Consider the following 23,551-nt stretch of genomic DNA (forward strand, 5'->3'; position numbering starts at 1 on the left):
TCACTTTATGAATGGTTTAACCGATACCCTGAGAGAACGAAACGACGCGCACCTTATTGTTGAACTTGATTTACATAAGGAGGCTTCCACGCCTCGCACTAGTGATTTTCGTATCACGTGAATATTTTTATGACCCTGATAGGTGGCCATTTGACACAGAGAAAGTTCTGAAGATGCGACGTTACATTTCTGTCAATACCAAGAAGGGATACAACTCGCAGATTTTAGATCGAGTAAAAATGAAGGGGGCAAATAGGAAAACAGGGCCCCTGTTCACAGAGATATACTTTCGCTAGAAATAATCGCTATAGCGTATGGTAGCTAGTCATCGTAAAAGAAATGTGTTAAGTGAAGGCCAGGGGTGAAGAACATTTATAAAGGAGCACATTTTTGAATGTCCACTTTTTGCGGCTTTTGAGTGCAGTGCAATGAAGATATGAAAGCTGGTGCTAGGCTTCAGATGTACGCGAGGCTACCTACTAGAATATCGCAATGAGAAGCATCGTTTATTCCAAATGGAAGAGCCTAAATCCCAACACTTGCAGTTATATAATTGGTTACATGGGTATTTCTACGAAAATTCGCATGCGTACCCATAGGAAAGCCCGAGGGTCAATATGTGATGCTGCGCTATATGTAGGAGGTAGGGAAAACTTCAAAGGTAACCCAGCACAGGGAAATTGTCTGTACAAAAGACAAGGGTTTCACGTCCGTGAACTCGAAGAACCTGAGTCACATGTTAAGTAAGTGAAAAGTGCTACAAGCTTCGAGAAGAGGGACTTCAAATCCTCAATTACCACTAGAATAAGAACGTACTAGTACGTGAAGAACCACTGTTGCCATACCCCTGAAACTTAGCACCATGTCATGTCCTTTTGTCGAGTCTTGGACTCCTGCCTGAGGCTTCTTTTGACAGCCAGCTGTTGTGCACAATGTCAGTGCATATTATAGAGATAAAGCAACTTAGGTTGTACATCAGGAAAGCAACCAGACATCCGTGGATATACATCGGCACGAGGTTCAATACAGCTTGGTTGTTAAATGTTATTAAAATGTTTCTGCTCACTCATCGTGGTTGCTCAGTGGCCTTGTTGCGCTGCTACGCTTGAGGCTGAGGGTTTGAATCCCGGCCACGGCCGCAGCATTTCAATATGAATGGAACATAAAAACACCTGTGTGCTTAGATTTAGGTCCACATTAAAGAGCCAAAGGGTGTCATAATTAATCCCAAGCCCCCACTACGGTGTGCCTCAAAATCAGATTTCGGATTTGGCACATAAAACCCAATAGTTGTAAAATTTTTTGTGTGATAATGACATGTTTATGTCAGTATAATGCTTGACCATCCTAATTACGCGATAAACATTTCGTCCGTGAAATGTTCCTTGGCAGCGTTTATCCCGTACACAAATACATAAAAAAAGCTGTGCGCAAACAGACTGAACAAGTTCAGCAAATGGAGCGCACTTTCTACGCGCCGATTTATTCATTCAGGTCCACCCAAAAGTCAAAGCAGCATGGCGTATAAGCGCAGTAGTATCGTCGAGCGCTTGAATGTAGGCAGTGGAGTTACCAACAATGTTCCAAGCACAGGCCTGAAAGAGGTTAAAGCAATGTAGCATGTAAGTGTGGCAGAATATTGATTATCCTATTAGCCACTGCGAACATAGCGTGAATTGCAAAAAGTCGAAAGCACGCAACATTTGCGCTATAAAGGAAATATGCTTTATGATAGACATGTATTGCATGATTTTTATTTGTGCTTACTCTTGCAGAGATTAAAGATCAGGAATGTGTGCAGCACGTGAACGCAAAAACCTCAATATCGTTCACTGTCTTGGCGCGAAAACCACATTAACGTTTGTGATGAGCTCTAGCGCCTAAACACAAAAATTATATAACTTTTCTAAAATAGCTATCAAGAAAAAATTTGAAGAATAGCTTGCGAGACAATAGTAAATCATAACCTGTAAGCAAATTTTAGTCTGTCGAAGCTTAAATAGGTGATGCCCTGTAAAAGCCAGCAAACAGTTATTGTTGACTATTATATAAGACAGAATTTTAGCAAAATAAGAACGTCTTTACAGGCGAACGTTGCCTCCAGGCAACACAGCAAGGAATATTCTTTTTCTTGCGAAGCTTCAGTATTATGTACGAAGTGCCTGCTTAATTGTCTTCGGTCATAGCTTAATGAGAGGCAGCAAGCGTCATTTGCCAGACCAGCAATACAGGATGGGGAGAACTTTGGCACGCGAGTCGTTTTAATTTAAAAGCACAGTCAAAGAAGACAGGCGAATGAAATATCTCTTGCTGCAGTGTTGCCCCACTCACAATGCTACGCAAATAAAATGTACCTCTATCGCTTAGATATAACGAGAACTGTCTGTAAAAATTTGAAACAAAAGAACAGAAGGCGTGGGGTGGAGCCCGCTTCCAGTTTCTGCTCTTGTGTTATTCCTCTCTTAGTGAAAAATGTTCCAGCATTTCTTTGTAATTTTTGCTTGTTATGCGTCTTCTATGTGTGTTTAGCGCACTTAAATTAAAAATGATTAATTCCTCCGGGTTATTCACCTTTACACGCATACTTGCTTATCGTGTGACCGCATTTCACCACGTAACAAACGTTAAAAGTTATCGATCACCATGCGACACGCCTTTCTTTATGGAAAGTTTCTTGAATGCTACCTATGGTGCTGTCTGTTGCCGATGTTATAGCCGGGTCTCGTGTAACGAAAATCTCTGCGCGAAGGGAGTAGTGGTGCACAGGATATTCTTATTACGAGCACGGCTCGCCTGCGTACGCTCCGCGGAGCGGAGTACCGCTGCTGCGGATTCGTACTATGGCTGGACAACTCTACACATTCTTGAATTTATGAGAGCCCCAATAACTACAGTAGAAGGTTTAGTGAGCCACACGTAAGTAGCCGAGGCTTCTGAACTGCAGATGCCATTTTCGACCATTTATTTACAGAGTACTGCAGGCCCGGACGAGGGCCGAAGCAGGAGGGGTAAAATGACATGAAAATATAAGAAAGCAAAGTGTACAAATATTAGTATGTGACAACATTACCCAGCAAAAAAGAGCGGCAGTAAATGCAAAAGGAGAAAAACGAAAAGCTAAAGGGCAGGAATGGTACAATTATTAGCAAATAGCGATATCAAGTGCAAGGGTAATAAAGCGTACTAATCGACACAATGATATGTAATGCTGTTTACGAACTTACGCTCAACGCAACCATGTTCTCAATAGCGTGTTGCACGCACAGATACCCAAAAAAAACATATTACAAAGCTGTCGCTCTAGCTGATGAGACACAGGATAACCGAACACAAGAAAATTGATAAGTGTGGGTATAAATTCGCACTAAATTATTGTCAGTGATGTCAAAGACATATATGTCATAAAAAAATAAAATTGGATAACTGTGAAAACAGTAGATTGTTCCAATTCATTATGGTGCATGGAGAGAAGGAATATTTGAAAAGACCAGTCCGGGTGTTATAAGTCAGCGTGAGGATGCCGTGTTGTAAGCTGCTTCGAATAAGGATCTGAGTTTATAGACGAAATTTTGTTTGACCGAAAACAGAAATTTTAGTCTTTCTGCTTCGTAATTGAAGAGTCTGAATACTATGATGTGTCATTAAACTAGCGGGAAAGTCACTTGTCTGATATTTAAAATAGACGAATCTGACAGCCTAACACTGTATCATTTCAAACATGCCGATGTTAGTTGTATAGGGATTCCAGACAAAGCTGGCCAATACGAGTTTAGGGGGAATCAGTACTGTATGAGCTGTTAACCTAGTACCAGGAGGTGTATGTTTTAGCTCATGCCTCACAAAGCAGTTTCTTGAACGAATAGGTACATATGCTAGAAACGCGAGTACTCCAGCTGAGTTTCTTGGTTATATTGATTGCCAAGTACTTGTATTCGCTGACATCCATAAGGAGCTCGAAACCTAGTCTGTAAACAAACGACCGGTATTTTTTATTTGTTCTTTATTTATTGACAAGTATACTACTTTTCTGACATTTCATTTCATGCTCCACTGATAATACCTATAAATAATGCTTTGGACATTACAGTTTAGTACTACCCAATCTTCGTGGCGGTTAATTTCATTATACAGTGCACAAGCGTCTGCAAATTGAATTAGGAGATTTTATATCATTTGTAAAGTCGTCAGTGTATATCACGAATAGTAAAGGGCCAGATACACTGCACTGGGACACTCCAGATGGTATTTGAAGTTCGTTGCATGAGTGGTCATTATTTGAAATGAAGTGCATGCTTTTAGTTAGATAAGCAGGCACCAAATTCTATAAGTAGGTTCAAAGGGTAATTAATTCTAGTTTAATTTAACGTTCATATGACATACAAGATCAAGCACTTTTCTAAAATCTAAAAATATTACACCACTTTGTCCGGACCTATGAAGAACACGAGAGAAATAGTGAATAACATTTGGTAATTGTGTTGCGGTAGAAAAGGTCTTGCGAAAAAGATGTTGTCAAGAAGAAAGTATGCTGTAATTACATATAAATTTATTTACTTGAACTGGCTATAATATGGTCAAGTAATTTTTAACATCATGAAGGCAGTGATATAACGCGGTAACTTTTACTAATGTGGCATCACCTTACTTAAAAACACGTGGAACACGTGCCAAGAGTCAATCTCTAGGCAGGGCAAACTATAAAGTGTGGTAATGCTTCGGCATACCTCCTCAAAACCGCTTATCTTCCACTTAGCTTCACTCAACGATACATAAACCTGGCTCGAGACATTCAAAGGTGTTTCAATCTTCAACAATTCGAACTCAGAGGACTAGCTGCGCCACTGTAGTCCTTGTTGGCTGCCGGGGAGACAGGTATCGAGAACCCCGAGTACGCCATTACAACGCGAGACCTATTCTACAGCAAGTGCATTAGGCTCTTTGCCAGCTGTGTGCGAAAAGAATGGCCTGAAGTTCTACTGGAAGCCCGAAAGCAGCTACGTAGCGAGAACGTTGTCATCTTTACCGAAGACGTGACCCAGCTTTTCCGCCACACCGACTTGGAAATCCCCAAGGAGAAAAAACTGCGCTTGGTCTTGCGTTGTGGGAAGAAAGAACGTTTCGCCATACTGATGTGAAGTCTAGCGAAGACTGTCGAAGAGCTTCGTTTCCAGGCTATCACCATCGCAAGAAAACTCGAAATGTGGAAGGGCAATATAACCACCGCATGTTAACGACAAACTACGCCGAAGTTTAAACACTTGTGTGCTACCTTCGGATTGGTCGTTAGGGAGGAGCCTAATACGTTTTGCCTTCATTGCAGTCTCAAGCTGCTTTGAATGCCGAAAATGTATGTGGGAAAGTGAAGCAGTCGCTAGGATTCTTAAAACCACTGCAGCCTCAGCCAGAAGCGATGTGCTACGCCGCTCCCACCCGCAGAATGCCGAAAATGCATGTGAGAAAATCGAAAAGTTGCCTGGGCTCTCTGGACCACTGCAACGTCAGCCAGTAGGGATGTGCTACGCCACTCCCATCCGCAGCCATCTTCCCTCTACAGCGCCCACGCCACGCTTCGAAGCAATTCCGTCGTCAGTCGCCGCCTTGCACCACCGGTGACCTAAGGGCATATCCACCAGCGCAGCACACCAAAGACAGACGTATGACATATTTGGACGACCACCCGCTGCGCTGTCCCTGCGGAGAAACGGGCCACGTCTACAGCCGACGTTCATACTACGAGATCGGCGTCGAGAGTTCGCCTCCAACTCACCGCGCCCGATGCAATGCGAACGACCACGTCAGATTGCCTACTACATCGCAACCACTGACTGGAGACCTCGACGGAGTCCCTGTTCGCAATTGGCAGGACGATATGTGTCACCGCAGCGGCGATCATACACTGGCTCATCCCACAGCCGGTCATTGAGCCGTTATCGTGAAAATTAAGACCAGAAGTCGATGGAGGCGCGGTTACTGTCCGTCAGTGCTGGAAATCCTCCGCAGTCGAAGACGCCATTGCAGGGCCCATGTTGACGACGTAGCAATGACACGCCACCGACCAGACGAAGACATAACTCAATCAAAACACCGCCGATTCACTTCAAGACTCGACATAACATCACTAGGACAAAGTGACGCAGCCGTGACCCGACGCAACGGTTTACCTGCAGCGCAAGACAAAGAACCACCGCTCTTGACGTCCTACACGATGTCCACAAAGTCACAGCTCTTCTAGACACAGGAGTGGGCTATTGAATCATCAGTGAATCAGCTGCCGCCAAGTTGAAGAAAGTGAGCAAGGCGTGTAACAGCCTTGAAATCTGAACAGCTGGAGGGCCCCTGATAACGCCGACTGGAACCTGCACGGCAAGAATTACCATTTATGACCGAACCTTTCCTGAGGCCTTCGTTATTCTTCAACAGTGCTCTCGAGATGTAATTGTCAGTGTAGTATTCCTGAACCAATAGGGTGCCGTTATGTACCTGAAGTCTAAATCGATAAAGCTAACCAGAGAACACGCAATACAGCCGGAGAGATCTCCGAGTCACCTTGCCTTATGTGTGGTCGAAGATCAAGTTAGCAAACCACCTCGCTCATGTATTATCATTTCTGTCGGAACCGAAACAGTCGCAGCCGTAGAAGGTGTCACCGGTTGTGACCAACATCTCCTGCTCGACCATAAAATTTGCGCCACAAGGGGTATCGCTTGACTGCATCGACGAAAACGACAGTGATGCTGAAAAAAGTCAGCCAGGAGCACAAGCACATCAGCGAAGTCAGGACGATCGCTTAAAGAAGAAAATTTTGGAGACCTGCGATACGGCTTTTCTTCCATATTCCGATTTATCATAGTTCCCGAACCAGCTTTCGCCACGAATACACGTCTTCCCCTGCATCAACAAGTAACGCGCCTATGTTTTCTACACCCCAGCACAAGGAATTCTTTTCTGCGATATCAAAGATTAGACAATCACAAAGTACTATGCATCGCATAATGACCGAATAATGCAACCCGTCGATGCCTCAGAACCAGTACCTGGTCTGTACGCAGGATCGAGAAGCTATGAAGCCGCAAGTCGACGAAATGTTTCATAAACAAATTATTCAGCCATCAAATAGTTTGTGGGCGTATCCTGTTGTCTTGGTGAAGCAGAAGGATGGAAGTCTGAGTTTTCAGTCGAATATTGTCCGCTTAACAAGACACTTAGAAGGACGTATACCTCATCCAACAGAGGAAAAACGGATTGGGCCCCCTCTGTAACACCAAAATATATTTATTTCATGGATGTAACGACTGGCTACTGGAAAATCGGCGTCAACAAGAGGGAAAAAGAAAAGGCTGCCTTTATTGCGTCGCATGGCCTCTAATAATTTAAGGTCATGCCGTTTGTACTTTGCTCAGCACCTGCGAAATTCCAGCAGCGTGGTGAGCATGGTTTTGGCAGGCCTTAAGTGCCAGATGTGTCTCATCTACTTGGATGGCGTCATCATCTTTGCCTAAATTTCGACATCACCTTAAGCGGCTTGGAATCCCTCTTGAGGAATTAAATCAGCCGGCCTTACCCTGAAGCCGGGAAACTGCAGCTTCGATTAGTGTAAATCATGAGCCATTCCAATCTGCAAATGTTTATGGCCAGCAAAGCTGGGAACGTATGCTGAAACCATCCACTTTGGCGATAGTTCTGCCCTCATACGCGAGCTGACTTGACTGGCCGAGCAAAATAGAATGACGAAGTGCTCAACCTGCCAATCAGTTGATCCGATTTTGCTAATGAAGGGAATCAGTTTCTGCCGATGGCGAAGGCATGGCAAAGGAGGCAGCATCGCCGTAAGTGATCGTTTTAGAATGCGGTCCCTGTTTAGCACACAACACTGAGGTGACATAGAATTTCAGACAAAGTTACGAAAACATTTATTGCCATGATCGATTGTCATTGTGACGATAGTTACGCACACATTCTCGTATCAGCTCTTCTAAATGTGTGAGCCCTTCTGTGCCTACCCTAAGGTGAAGTTTGTCACGTAAGACTCTCTTATACAATGGCTGATACAACCGTAAGCAAGCAAAGACGTATCTCGTTACTATCGTTACTATCTACCTGTAAGTCTCCTGATTTCTAAAATAGTGCGTATTGATAACTACTCTACTAAAAGTACATGACCAAGTGATGAGACGGTAATGATTTGCGTAGAATTAGACAATTTTGCATCACACTCGGTAGCTGAGTTTTTGCAGATGCTGATTTGTTGACGGACACGAAAAAGACACGGAAGCCAAAGCATAAAGGGCTTCGCTCTAGCGATGGCTCATGCTACTGAGGAACGTCATCACGAAATCCTGACTCCTTCTTGACCCATTGAAAACAGCTCCGATAACGAAATTTAAGTAGCCCTCTGACAAGAAAGCAGCAGCTAGATTAATTGGCCTCGCGCCTACTATAGGCACTCTGTCAATGACATTTTCGCATCAAGAAACCATTGACCCATCTCACCAAACGAGACGTCGAGTTCAACGGGCAAGCTCCCCATGCCGAAGTACTCCAAGAGCCTAAACGGCGCCTGTGCTCACCACCAAAATTCACCCTCTTGAACAACGATGCGCCTACGGAAATGCATACCGGCGTATCTAGCGTATGCCTCGCTGCAGTGATATTCCAAAGAAAATACAGGAATGAAAATGTCGTAGCTTATGCTAATCGTTCAATATCGAAAGCGGAAGTCTATTATTCTACGACGGAAAAATACTGCTTTGACACTATATGGGCTACCTAAATTTTTTCACCTTAAATATAAGGTCGGCCCTTTAATGTCGGCAGTGACAATCACCCGTTGCGTTAGCTGGTAAGGTTACAGAATCCTTCAGGTCACCTAGGACGGTGGAGTCTTAGACGGGAAGAAATAGACGTCTCCGTGGTCTACAAGTCCGGATTGAAACGCTGATTTCCCACTGCCTATCTCACGCCCAATCGACCAGCCGCGCCAAGATGACGAAGACTAGGACACCTTCGTGGATAACATTGTATTCTATTATTGCTAACACGTGGCGCAGAAACTTGAAGGTTAACGAAGAAGCTGCAGAACAAGTTAAGGACCGAGCAAACAGCGATGCGATGAAAAATGTTAGCGGTAGCGTTAAGAAACAGGCATACAGAGGTGGGGGTCAGAAAGCAAAGGTAGATAGTTAATATTGTAGTTGACATCAAACGAAATTAAAGCGGGGGAGGCCATGTAATGGGTAGCGTAGATAACCGGTGGACCGTAAGACTTGCAGAATGGAGGAGCCAAGAGCAGGGCAGCGCTGTCGAGTGCGCAAGAATGGGGTGATGAAATTAGGACATTAGCAGGCGCATGTTGGAGTCAGCTAGGGCAAGACAGATGTAATTGGAGGTAACCATAAATATAGGCTGATGATGGTCATTATCGTTATTTTTCCAGATAGGATCACCCCACCCCCCAACAAAAAAGAAGCTTTGCGTTATCACTTGGAGGATTTGTCAACTGATGTGACAACAGATGGGAGCAGAAGTTCGTGACGCATAAATTTACAGTGGTGATAATGTTAATGTTTTTATTAGGTACAAACGACTTCACTCCTGCTCGCCTTCAATTTCGCCATTGGCATACGTGCCTCAATATCTCTAATTAGGAAGGTAATAACTGTATCTTTTCGATAACGCACCTGACCATTTGTATTTTAGTATTTCACACCTCTGCCACATTGTGAACGCGCGATACGTAATGACCGATTAAAAGAAGTGTGTTTGAACTAAAACAAAACAAGGTTCAAAGGTCTGCGCGCATAGTAGAAAATGATTTTGAGTTGAAGTGCGGGTCAATAATATATTACTGGTTTAGCGCTAGCTAAGAAAACGACCCTCGTACCTTAGTCTAATTCATGGACCCCCCACCAACTGGCATAACCGGGAATGCTTCTTCGTCCTAGTGATAACGAATGTTTCATGCTGTGATATTCGATTTCTGCGACTGAGAGTAACACTCACCACGGCCTTGTCCGCTGCATGCATGTGTTCCTTTGTCAAGTTCAGGCGAGTGTAATGCAACGAACTCTGTGGACAGGACAGCGCCATTCTCATGAGGCAACTTCTGCACCCACAAATGCGACTACACAAGGTGCAATATCGAGTATACAATCTGTGCTTCTTACATCAAGTATTTTTGCATTTAGCGCTGTATTAAAGTGCCTGAATGAAAACTTATATCCTCGAAGCAATTACAAGTTAGGAATATGCGTGCGATGCCCATCGTTCAAATTTATTTTCATCTCAAGGATGCAGGTATGGTCTGAAGAAAAGTGAGGCTCGCCACTTGAGGAGAACCCGAGCCTCCCTGGTGCATGAAAAGCACCCAGGACGTAAGGCGAGCTCATTGAACGTCACAAAGCGTGAGAATGTTTTATAACATACAACTCGTAATTTGCACGAACACTAATGTCATATGTACAAACTACTTTATGCACAGGCATATTCCTTAAGGCCTAAATTAGCATTGCATCTATTTTGATAATAAAAATTCTTTAGAATCACTTGAACCACATTGTTCAATTGTTATTGTTCTTTGGAGTAAATTATTTAATGACATAGGAGCAGTGAACTGTAGCATTTATCTCCCAAATGTGTTCCGAAGATTGGAATGATCCAATGCTGTTCGTGACGAGTACGTTATGGAATAACATGTGTTTCCAGACCAAATATATTAAAGCAAGCGCTATTAGTTTTTGCAGTGATTGGCGACGTCTTACTCCAAGGAATTACTGATAGAGTTTCGGCATTCGAACCATGTTATATGGTTTGCCAATCACCAGTTTGGACACAGCAGTCATCACTAATATAGCTAAGAGTTTTTTGTGTCTGTATGTCTGAATAATATTATTCGTTGGTGTATTTCCCCTATAACAAGAAACAATACTTGACAAATGACAAAAAGAAGCTGTTATAATGTCTTAACAAACACTAGAAGACACGAGCGGAGTCTTGCAAATATACCGAGACATTTTGAAAGATTAGTTATTCAATTATCATATTTGAGGTTAGCATAACATACCACAATTGAAGAAATACTTCTTGAGTTCTAATGGTTGCTACAATTTCAATGGCCGTGGTAGCTATACGCAATATGTTCTCTGCAGAAAGAATCTGTTTCTTAAAGGGAAAAATTACAGCTTTTATATTTTGTTGCAGCATACCTAAAGAATTTAATTCAATCCTTGCTTTTAGACTCTACAATGAAGTGTTTTTAAGTGTAGTAAGGCATCCGTATCGCTACCGGTAAATAAAATGATAATGTCATATACGTGTATTACGTATTTAGGTTTATCACTGGTTTTGACATCATGTTTATATAGGTTACGAATAGAACAATTTGCTGACAGTTCATTATGACAGGGTGTACTTACCTCGTTATGCACTTGTTCTAACATACAGTCGTATGACTGAAACATAAGAAAAAAAGATTGCACTAGCAGCTCTTCTCCACGTGAAAGCACGCGGTCACATTTTTGCTCAAATGTGAGCTAACATGTCTGATATAAAGTGCGAATAAACTTTACGCGAAAACCGGAGACGTGTTCCTTGCAATTATATGCCGCTCCTTTGATGTTGTAGCACAGGAGCACAGCGCAGATGGAAGCGACTTTAGATGCCACCCTGGGCTGCGTAAGTAATGAAGGAACGGCGCGGCACCGCAATCTTGACAGAAGGACCTGGTCCCGACCATACGTGCCCAAAATATTCTAGCGACGGCTCGCGCGTTCTTCACCTTTCCCCTCTTCTAGCACGGGCACCAATATTGGTGATCATGGTGGCACTGAAATACTGCTCCTTGTTCTGAAAAAGCCAACGATGACACTGGCCCGCGGTAGCTCGCACCTGTGGCAAAATACGCACATGGGCGAGTAAACTTTGTATACGCCTGCACCGAGTGAGGGTCGACGGAGCAGGCTACATCCAAGTCGCGAAAGTGTTGGAAGAACCCGAAGGCAACTAAACTTGCCTGGTTTCCCTGGCACACACCTCGGGTGAAGGCGGCAGACAATGTGGTGCAGCGTCCGACTTGTGTAACTGTTGCAGGAACCCCAAGGGCCTAAACCATTCCCGCGGACACATCTGGTCCAGATTTTATCCGAAATCTCGCTCTGCCGAGTGCTCCAGCCCGCTCACACGATGGGAAGGTCGCAGATAATCATGATCGTCGCTAGAACGGAGTCACGGCTGCTACCGCTAGCAACTGACCTTGAGCTCCCGAGAGCTCACCGGGTGACCAAACACTCCACAAAACGCCCTACCGAGCCGAATGCGTGGAAATCCACACAATGGTTCACCTAGCAGTGTTACTGCTCGCGGAGTCTGGGCGGAAGCTATTGCGTCAGGGATGTCACCGGCTCCGGCAGTACCATTCTCGAACGGCGGCGCAAAGACCTGAAACAGATCGTAGGAGACCGCACCACTCCCGGGTCTCACGCCGACTCCTATTACGGCTATACAAGAGGAAGCGGAAGCGTTCCTCAGCAGACACCGGTGGTGCAACACGCACCATAGAGACGCTCGCGCACCAGGGAGTGAGAGCAGACGCTTCTCACAAAATAAGTACCACTGCCCCCTTTTTTCATGACCTTTGTTCGTCACAGAACGTAGCCTGGGCCCCACCTTACGGACGCCATTGTGGGAACAGCGTGGTCCGGCGCCTAAAGCCAGCCAGCCCCAGTCTTGAGCAGACACGCCCAAGTGCATTGACACACAGCTCCCGCGTTCTTGGTCTTCGTCTTCTAGTAGCACTGGCTTCAGTGCTGCTGATCATGGTGGCGCTCCCACAGATCCTAAGCCACAGCTCTAGGTCAACTCTCCTACATTTGGTGAATGTAGTAGAGGTTACAACAACGCATACACTCTTGAACTCCTATACCACACACCGTGCTCAAGCATGACAGCCAATGGCTCTAGCTTGTTCTAGTGCACATAGCCGAGGACATGGACAGATTATGACGTCAACGACTGCATTTATATAATCAAAGGATGAGAAGGGACGGCATGAATTAAAGTTCTTTCTTACAAAATAAAAAAGCACAGGAAAACTGCTGTATAAATCGAACGAAAAAGACACGAACGTGAGATTTGAAGGCGTCCTTGGAATGTTTTCGGTAGCCCCGTCAAGTGAAGGTTGCGCACCCAAAGAAACTTGTCGCCATTTGACAGAACATTTTAGGTAGACATTTATAGGCTGCATTGAAGACGTCTTTGGCCTATAAAACCATGTCAATAATTAAGTGACAGACAGGCTAAATTCAGAACGTATTGAAGACTGTTGATTATGACTTCTTTTAGGCTTTTGTTGTAAATTTCACTGGCACTATTTCAGTTCTCTTAAGCCTCCATTGCAGCTTCAAAAAGATACGGAAGCAGCAAGCTTCGACCATCGGCACTTGCTAGAGAAATCCCAATGCGCGTTTACAGCGACCAATCATCAATACATACCCAAATAAAGATGCTCGTTCATCAGGAGGTGGCTTGCCAACTATCTCCAATGACCTTACAAAAGCAGCCGCAAGAGCAGCATCATTCGACATTTTTGGTTTCCATGCAGACTAACGTGATTCGAGGGTTACCCCGCATTTATTAATGCATCTAACTTGCAGGCCACGCTTCACTTGATTTAAACAATGCCTGCGACGAACGCGCCATGGCCAACCCGATGAGCACCTTGGGTACAGTCGCACCAGGCGTCATTTATATCAAATGAAGCATGCGCTTCATGTTAAGATGTTTTTCTGAATACGGGGCTAAATTGCTAGGAGGGTGCAACTGCCCACTGAGGAACAACCTGCCTCAAGGAAGACGGGTGTCCGAGACGAAAAGGAGGTGGCGCCACAAAGGAGGCTACATTTCAGCGGCTGCATAATGCAGCATGGCATGGAGAGACAGGTATAGAATCAAGATAGTATAAACATTGTGTCACATTGAATGTGCTCATCTTTGCGGTATCAAGTCTCGAAAAACAAACAGAAGGCGAGGATTCCTACAGAAGCCGCCATATTGACGGAGTGTTAAGAAGCCGCTTCGCTGCTGAAGCACCCCAGCAATTCGGAGTGCGTTGGGAAGCATCGAGAGTGGGGAATCGCGTACGCACCTATAGAAGCGCACGCGTATGAACAAGGCTAACTGAGCCTTTCTGGGCGTACAACACAACGAAAATAAATCTGCGTATATTTGATTTGTTTGTATGCATACCATAACTCCAATCATGTTGTGCTAGACCAGGCGGCATGTGCTAGAATCGGTCGGTGGTAATGTTGGCCCTAAATGTGAACCACGAAATTGAGCATATAACGCAGGCAAATGTATTGCAGAAACAGCCGCGTACAGAACAAACAAGCCACGTGCAGTCACTGTCGAGTAGCCTACAATTTTTCATTTGGGTAGGGGAATGCACCTGCAAATAACATCGGCAGCGCTGGCGGCGAGAAAAGCCTCAACATTTGATAGTGTTCTTCGCAACAGAACTCTGTCAGATGCAGCCAGCGTTTTATAATACCTCGCCAAACTTGTGTTTGAGCTTGAGGCGCGTTTGTTTTTCTATTGGTCGATATTGTTGCTTCTTTGAGACCTGTGTTATTTGTAAAGTGCTAAGTGTAGTCTTTGACATGTTTTCTTTTTGTTTCTGGCACACTAAAAACCGCCTACGAGGGAAGAAGCACAAGCAGTTCCGGTTTCTTCTACTTCAATTAGGCTCGGTCAAACTTATTCTGTATTGAAGACACACTGTCAAATGCCGCCAAATTTTCGTCAGTTAGTAAATTTTATTTTCTTAGCACGTTTTTGCTGGGTTCAATAGATAACTTTATAATTAATTGATTTGATGCCATTTTGCCTTTATATATCGATAAATATATGCATCACGGTGTTTCTAAGCTCTCTTCAGCTATGCTGAGCATTTCTGTTCTTTGTGTGATGTATAATCTTTCTGTCATATATTCGTTTAGGCAATGGCCAGGAGTGAGGAATACCCCAAACAAATTTCGCATGTAATAATAAAGGATGCCCATTATTGAAGTAAAAATTAATAACAGTGATAGCTCGAAGCATATGAATAGCAAGCAGTAGGAAGTAGTTTCATGTAGTGCTGGGTGTGCAAACTGGCAAGAACTAGCACTTTTAATAGTAGGTTGGTAAAACCGCTTCATTGCAACCGTTACCCTATCTAGAAAGAAACGAGTATTCATGCGCTGCTTTGCAAACACAAAATACCGCTGGCGTTCACAGAGGCTTCTAAATACTGACGTGCTTTGCTTCGAATTTCAGACAATTCTCATTGACTAATATATGCTCTTTATATCTTTATCATCTTTTTTTGGTTTAGATGCGTAGAGATGCAGCTTATCGTAGAAAAATAAAGATGCATATCACCTGCTGTGCTTCTGTTCGTATCAACGCTTTGCATATGTTATACTGAGCGCATGTCATTTGCATTACCTGAAAGAAAAACAACATAGGGCATTTTATAGTATCTGAAGCGTCCGAAAGCTATTTGGCTAACAATGGTAAAAAAACTCAATATGTTCTACCTAAGAACAGTTTCAAGCCCAAGCAAGATGTCCACAGATGCTTTAAAACGCTTTGAAATAATCCAACTTTTGAAATCCACAGCACCATTTGCGTTAGCACACAGAACTATATGAGCATATGTAATGTCTCCATAATATATAAAATATATAGGACGAAATTTATAGGACTCTGTTATATATAAAACTTGAATGCCCATTGTCTAAACATATTGTACGGGACAAGGCAATATTGATGTCATTACAAAGACCCAAGACGGTGCCGCTGGAAGTACACACCAGTCGGGGAAAGCAATGGGCAGATCCATGTGAAATTTGTAAACAATATTTCATCTCCTCTGGCTGATGTGGCATCAGGTGTACCTCAAGGTAGCTTGTTGCGCCCAGTATTGTTTCTTAATCTACAGTAATGATTTGCCATTGAACATCATACTGACAATCCACTTGATAGCACACGATTTCGTTTCTTGTCGCAAAACTAGCCCAATCAATGATCCCTTTATGCTTCAAAAAGATTAACCTAAAATTACAAAGTATTGCACATTGTTGCAAATGTCACAACATCCAGACGCGTTCGAATTACTGGCATTCATCTGCTCGAAACTGAACTCCGTTTACACATACTCGCCTCACTGTAGTGCTGTCACCTTCACACGTTCGTAGAAATACCTCTCACAAAACCTTCTCTTACAACCAATTTATTATAGTAAACTCGCAGTAAACAGGTTGCACGAGAAACATATCCTGCTCTTGGCTGCCTAAAGAATACATTGTTGTGCCAAAAACGGAAAATAATGACTTAGGAAGGAAGAGTGCGAAAAGACAGAATGCGCGCTGATACTCAAATGGTTGAGACATAGAAAAGGGGCCCACTGTACTAGAAATGTAGTTGAGTAGAACTTGTTGATGGGCGAGTTGGTTGGGATCTAAAGAATACATTGTTGCTCCAAAAAAGGAAAATAAAGACTTGGGAAGGAAGAGTACGAAAAGTGTTCAATCTGTCTTTTTGTACACTTCCTTCCCAAGACTTTATTTTCCTTTTTTGGCGCAACAATGTATTCTTTAGATCCCAACCAACTCGCCCAGCAACAAGGTCTACTGCTGGCTGCCTAGCGCACGGTATCTAGCGAAACAACCTCAACAAAATTTAGTGAAACACCACCATGCACTCGGAAATTAACATAAAGAATAGTCCTTTGTCCAGAGCTCAAATTATACATTCGCCGTGTGGTAGCCAAATAAGGAGTATTTCATCCGTTCTGTCAAATGAATTTAAACTTGTGTAGGGTGCTTCATCGACCAAGAATAAATCAGGCATTCCACGGCGACTAATGTCAAGGCACTACAGTGATCCCAATCTGTTTAATCGAGAAGAACTATAGCTCACCTTTACCTGCTGCAAAAACTATTTATAGCTAACAGACGACAGCTCGAGGGCTTACGGGCCGAGCCGCAGTCGCAAGTGACGCCCCGACACCCTCCGGACGTGACGGTGCGGTAAACGAGTGGGAATGGGAGGACACAATGACCACATATAATGACATCACGAAACACTATAGGTTACAGAGGTGCATATTCCCCCGACCTCACGCAAAATTGACAAAAAAGCAGTCTGTCGCATGGCGGCAGTTACAAACTAGGACATATCCGAATCCTGTGCTCTCGCACATCATATATCCGGATGTATATCCAACCGACAAATGCAAAACATGTGAATCCAGAGCCACTCTGGAGCGTATATTATGGGAATGCCGAGGGATACATAACAACAAAGGAAACGCGGCCTGTAGCAGCAGCCTTCGCACGAGCTGGGAAGCCGCGCTGCTCTGCCCCGCCCTCGAGGACCAGCTATGGGCCGTCCAGCGGGCCGAGGATGCCGCCAGGCCAAGAACTCCTGGCCGTCATCTAGGCGAGGCCTTCGGCCCTCCCCACCAACTCGCAGGGCACACATTAAAGTTATTTCCTCCTCCTCCTCCTCCTCCTTTCATATAAAATCTGCAAGGGTGTCCTGAAATGAGACCATAAGGGTTTTGGGGCTCTAGGAGAGGCAAAAATTAAACTTTATGTGATAGTTTATATTGCAGCTTGTACATATACCTTTATGCAGACAGCTAAGTATGGTCTTGGGCATGTGGCGCAAGCTATTTGGCACGGAGTCGGCATCTAATTGAAACAAGGGTCATTGTCATCACCAATTTCACTATAATAAGCTGATGTCTTCTGAAAATATTTTTACATCATGATTGTTCTTTAAATATTGCTCCTCCCCTAATTCATCAGGCCTCAAACTAAAACGTCTCCTGTCCGTTTTTCTGATAGGAAATATGTCGGAAACTATTTGTACAACCTCATTGCACATTGAAAGTTTCTGCAGCTATCCACTTAGCCAGTTTATGAAGAACCTGAAGAAAGTCTAAATTCTAAATCTCTAGCGCAATATAGATCCCACAAGAAGTCAGTAAGTGTAAGAATACTTAAGAACACATTATCGCAGTATGTGTCATTTAGAAACGTATAAAATATTCGACTACCTACGAAGCGCAACTTGTCGGATGGAATGGTCTTGGCATATGCAACAAGGTCTTCCTTGCATACTCGAAAGATTTCTCCAAAAAGTGCTTTCGCCTGGAGCAGCCGAGGCCCAATGCCTGTAGTTGCGAGAGAAAGACAATGTTTTTTCTGCATTAAAAACACAACTTCAAATCTCAAATACCAAATAGAAAGGAATACTTAGGAATAACAAAGGTTCATGGGGCATTTTTTTTCAGATGAGGTGTTCAGATAACAGCAAGCAACGTTAGAACACCTTGCGAGCCTACCTCATATGTAGAAAAATTGTTGTGAGAGCAATCGATAATCGTAATACGGCAGCGCTTGTCTTCGTCGTTCTTTCGGTCCCTTGTCCTTGTATGCGGTGTAAGTGATGTTTGAGATAATACGTCATTCGACCACTTTAGTGAACGCTACATTTGAAGATATGACTTGCATTTCACCACTATAATTTTCAATAAGAAACTTTGTCTACGTCTGTCCAAAAGATTAATAAATATACAGGCACATATGAAGTTCACTGTAACAATCACTTCACGGTACAATGTAGGGCAAAAACTATATTGTATTTCATATCTCGGAGAAATTGCGGCTTAGGAAGGCCAGGCTTTATGTAACCGCGGCGCACACTCAATTTATACCGTGAACTGCTTGCAAGATTACGGCACATTATGTCAGATGTTCACTAAGAAACCTTTATAAAACTCATTAAATGGTAGTTGTGGTATTGCTAATGTTTTGCGGTAATGCACGCTTTTCTACTTCCGTTGTACTGTATTACTGAATATGTGTGTATTCGGTCACGAATGACGTTATATAGCGTATTGAGAGCTCGTGCTGGCTATCTCTGTTTACTGCAATTAGAAGCGATTATGCGTGATTGCAGAATGCTGTCGCATTCTGGATTTCAATAAAGTATCACATTATTTGAAACTCAGGCCACTGAAAGCAGATAAAGCTAATAAACGATGCCACAAGAACGTCTGAAGCCACGTGCACGAAGATCGGGAAAGTTCGTGCAGTAACCATCTCTTCTATTGCAGCTGAACGATCGCAGCACCATTGTAATTATTGCAGGAAAGTGTATTGTCTGTACACCGTCTCTAATCGGGGTTTCTACGGCATCCGTAGACGAAGCGCTCGGTAGCTGTTGAGCTGAAAAAAAAAACAGCACGTTCTTGTTTGGAACCGCTCGCCCATGTTTCACGCCCACTTCGGCAGGCGCCCATATGCCGGCAGGTATCGAAGATAACGGAGACAACATTGCCCTTCTCCACTCACTTTTTTCTGTCTGCACCAGCGAGTCAAACGTCACAGGGGTGTTAGGCAGTAACCATTTATTTGTATCTCTTTGTGAGGCTACAAATGATGGCACCCGCCGAATTTGTACTCTTAAAAGCCACTGTGCTCCGTAATAGCACTGGGATACGCACGGCTGCTTGTCTGACCAGGTATAAAAGGGACAAACTCGTGGAAGAGCTGTGCTTTTGTTTCCACTAAACGTAGCAGTGCTCAATCACGTCCATCTTTGAGCGCTCTTTGGCGCATCACTTCTGTATTCGGCAAGCGTTTTTCTTCATGTATGGCAGCCGCGATGGGTGACTAGTCTAAGTAACATGACTAATTCTTGTGAATGCCGAAGTTATCACTTTTTCTTGCAAAATGTACCGCGTGTGCCCTAATTCGGCTCTTAACTAATGAGCCAAGCAGGGGTGTGCTCGCACGAGAAAGCGCACCTTACGAATCTTTAGGTCGTTGTAGAATGTACAGAATTACCGATACGCCGTCCGTATTAAAGGACAAATATGACAAAGTTCTTACAATGTACGTTATTATTGTGAAGCCGATGAGAAACGCAGGTTTCTAAAATTGTTGTAAGGTGAAGACACAAATGTACCATCGTACTTGGCACAAGGCCCGTGTACTCGGTGTAGACAGGAGCTGCTTCCGAGCCCAAACTATGCCCACATACTTCGTGTAACGCCCATCCGCCTATAGTTCTCTGCTGCGCATAGTGTACATTCATTTTCCTTCTGGCATCAAAAAGCGTCGTTTCAAGTGCTTTATTCGTTCACTATGACTCATAGATGCCATCGTCATAATTCACTGCATCAGGAGTTAGAGAGAAACCTGACAAAAAACTTTGTGTATTGTCCCATCAGAGGTAATCACTTAAGTGCCACTTGATACTTTGAAACATGAACACCTCATCTATGATGCAACGTCCCAGCTATCTTCAAAAGGTGACGCAGGCAGGAAATAATATGCGGGTTGGTGAAACATCGTAGAATCGAAGTATCGCTATGGACAAATATCGTAACATTATTGAGCACTTCGTAGAAAAGACCTACAGCCTATGACTAGCAGATTAGTAAACTTGCAATGTGCCTTCATAGAACAGATAGGCATCGTCAAGGTTTAAGACACTGTTCAGATAGTCTTCCAATGAAATGACTGCAGTTACCTAAAGCATGCATTCAAAATTTATCACTCATGTGTAGGGGCTTGCTTTGATCGAATGCTACTCGTCTAAAAATATTCTAGATAGCAACTACAATTTTTTTTTCGATTTGCTACTATAGATAATACTTTCTGCGTTGACTTTGAGAAAACATTTTTGCATAATGGTGCACAATAAAGTGTCAAGTAAGTTACATATAAGCTATTTCTTCAACCGTTTTAGCACAAAGAAGCGCATTTAGAAAAGAAATCATGTGATACTTTAACACATTCGGTCGAGCTAATGTGAGCTGCTGTTGCGTCTTTTTTTATTTTAAGGGTACGCCCGTTGATTAGCATGTGATGTTCATGTCTGAATAACAGGCGATGCGCACTTTCGCTCTCACATACTGACTATTTGGCATAGCACGGGTAAGACTTGATCAGCTTTGAACTAAGTTCTATTCTATTGTGTGATCATAGGTATTGATCAGAACATAATGTGTCATTCTCACATATAAAAATTTGTTATCTCAGAAAGATTAAAACTGGCTTGTGTTTGACATGCATACATTTGTCACTTGGAGCGACTCTACTATCTTTCTCAGTGTTTTACATAAAAAAATTGTGTATTTATCAAAATGGACTCCGTGGATGTTTCTTCGAGACGTTGACGAGAAGTCTGTGCTTATAAGGAAAGGTGCTCAAAACGACGCATTCCAAGGACGGGGCAAATAAAGCTGGATGAAGAACAAGCGGTGCTTCTTACGTGGTAGCTGCGTGTTGCACGATGATCCTGAGTTTACGACGCATGCTCCAAGAATGAATCCGAGCAAAGTAGTTGTGTGGACATGTCGTCCAGTCATTTTATACAGGCGCTGTTGAATATCATGATGTAGATGGGAAGAAAGTGGATAGAACACGTAAGAATGATATGCAGAATAGATAAAGCAGGATGGACTTGAGAAATTTTGTATAAATCCTAAAAATACAAACATTGAAGTATTCTCCCCTACCGAATGTGGTGTACGACCAACAACGCTTTTCGGTCGATAGCTTTAGAAAAGCTTTTATGCACATTTATCAGTAATGAAAGTAAGTTTTTGTACGCTACTCTCGTTGTGAGAGCACGTCCGAACACTCCACAATGCTTAGAGAGTGAAATTATTTGTTACAGTTCATAATCTATATAGCCATGGACTGCGTATTACTAGTTTGGATATGTTCTTCACATTTTAAATGTAAATCTCAAAGTAACGGCTTGAGTTGCATCAAAAGTACAATTACTACCGCTCCTTACTGTTCCATTGCAGATGGGAAGCTCACCACAATAGCCTTTATTATTCTGTTTCAAGACAGATACTCTCAGCGCCACCTAGAGTACTTCGAACATGAGATTAGGCATTTGAATGACGTAATGCGAAAAACAAAGGCTTAGTCGTGCTGTGCTTTGCCTGCTGCTAGCGTAACGATTTACGGTTGTAGCGTAAATCAGCACCTTTGTGGAGAAAAGTTAGTATTCCATTTACTGTCGCGTGAAATTGGCCACTGCAGATGCGGTGCCCTGCCCAAAGGGCTCAACGATTTCCACACGGTGCGATTGAAGCCGTAAAAAATAGAACCAATTGCATCACTATGGGTTTTACGCTCCACGCAGTTCTTCAATAGGATCATGTAAAAAACTGCCAAGAGCATCTTCATTCATCTGATCAAGAGAGCCATTAACAAGTCCAATTACCAGAGGAAGAAGACTCGCAAGTAATCGAATTATCCATATGTGGGTTCGAATCGCTGCTGTAAGAGCGCAGGTATGTTGACTTACGCCGCTAGGTACCTGTTCAATGTTAACCCAATCCGCGGTTTCCTTACTTACAACATTTGATGCACAATTTGCGCTTGTACAATACATACAATGTAAGGTATAAATCATACTGTACAAACTAAATTACTGGAATTGTTGCGAATCTCAGTGGAATGTATAAGGCTATATGGCTGTTTCAAATACAAAGTACTTGACCCCTATAAAAATACTTGACCGCAGTGTACAACTGCGTATAAACGCGAAGCAAATCAAAACACATATGTTTAACTGCACCATGCATTGCCTTGGAGATTGAAACTACCACCGTAAACCAGCAGGACAGGGTGGATGGGTCACCTCTGTTTTCTTTAGTTTTTCCTTCAAACACACTTCGCGACAACGTGAATAATGCTTTCTTCAAGGCAGATAACTTTGACAGCAGGTGCAAGAACATTGCACGTACGCTACGCGCTGTAGCAGCCGGCAGGGCTTGCTTTAGCAACCACATTTTCGTGCACGACATTCCTACGGTGTTGTTTATTAGGTAGCAAACACATCCAGCAGATTGAATAATTTTCAGTTGCCTTTAAAGTTCTTGTTAGTAACTGGCACCTATGCGATGGTGCGCACGCCTAGCAATTGATGCCTGCTCTAATATTGGGTAGACACGTGGGCGTAGAAAAGAGCGTAGACAAAACAGAATTCTGACTGCGGTAAAGATGAAAAAGGAACGTCACAAACGCACGTCGGGATTTTCGCCTTACGTTGTCGGCTTATGACAATTGAATATCCAATGTTTCCATTCCCTCCTCAACATTATTTTAATATACGTACCTTACTTATCAACAGCTTTCAAAATGCACTTCACCAGGTTGGAATTTCGTCTAGTCGTCTCCTCTCCAAAAGCAGTACTCCAGCTCACGTACGACGAAAGCCTACTTGAAATATTTTGCGCCACCAAGGCTGTCAGCGTATTTCTACCTTATTTAGGTGACCGTACTTTCAATGTCATGAGATACACAGAAGCGCCACTGTCAAAATGATAGAAGACTTGCAACATATAAGCTTCAGAGCTGGGGTTGTCTCGACGCAGCCAAAGTCATTATTTAGCCTATAATCCTATAATGTGTGTGCAGAGTATGTACACCTGCAATAAGAGCACTGTATCATTTGTCTTGCTTTCATTCTCTAC

General features: G+C 43.3%; 1 protein-coding gene across 1 annotated transcript; it reads right to left on the minus strand.

Annotated features, from left to right (window-relative positions):
* Positions 1 to 1,453: 1,453 nt before the first annotated feature.
* On the minus strand, positions 1,454 to 23,307 carry LOC142564798 (uncharacterized). Its single transcript, XM_075675961.1, has 7 exons — positions 23,194 to 23,307; positions 21,328 to 21,436; positions 18,105 to 18,217; positions 15,415 to 15,480; positions 11,412 to 11,447; positions 10,000 to 10,065; positions 1,454 to 1,595 (listed from the first exon to the last, which is right to left on the minus strand). The coding sequence occupies exons 2-7, from the start codon at positions 21,422 to 21,424 to the stop codon at positions 1,491 to 1,493; spliced, it is 483 nt and encodes a 160-aa protein (XP_075532076.1). The 5' UTR covers positions 21,425 to 21,436; positions 23,194 to 23,307; the 3' UTR covers positions 1,454 to 1,490.
* Between the last annotated feature and the right edge of the window lie 244 nt (positions 23,308 to 23,551).

Source organism: Dermacentor variabilis, chromosome 11 (genome assembly GCF_050947875.1).
Source record: "Dermacentor variabilis isolate Ectoservices chromosome 11, ASM5094787v1, whole genome shotgun sequence".
Classification (NCBI taxonomy): Eukaryota; Metazoa; Arthropoda; class Arachnida; order Ixodida; family Ixodidae; genus Dermacentor; species Dermacentor variabilis.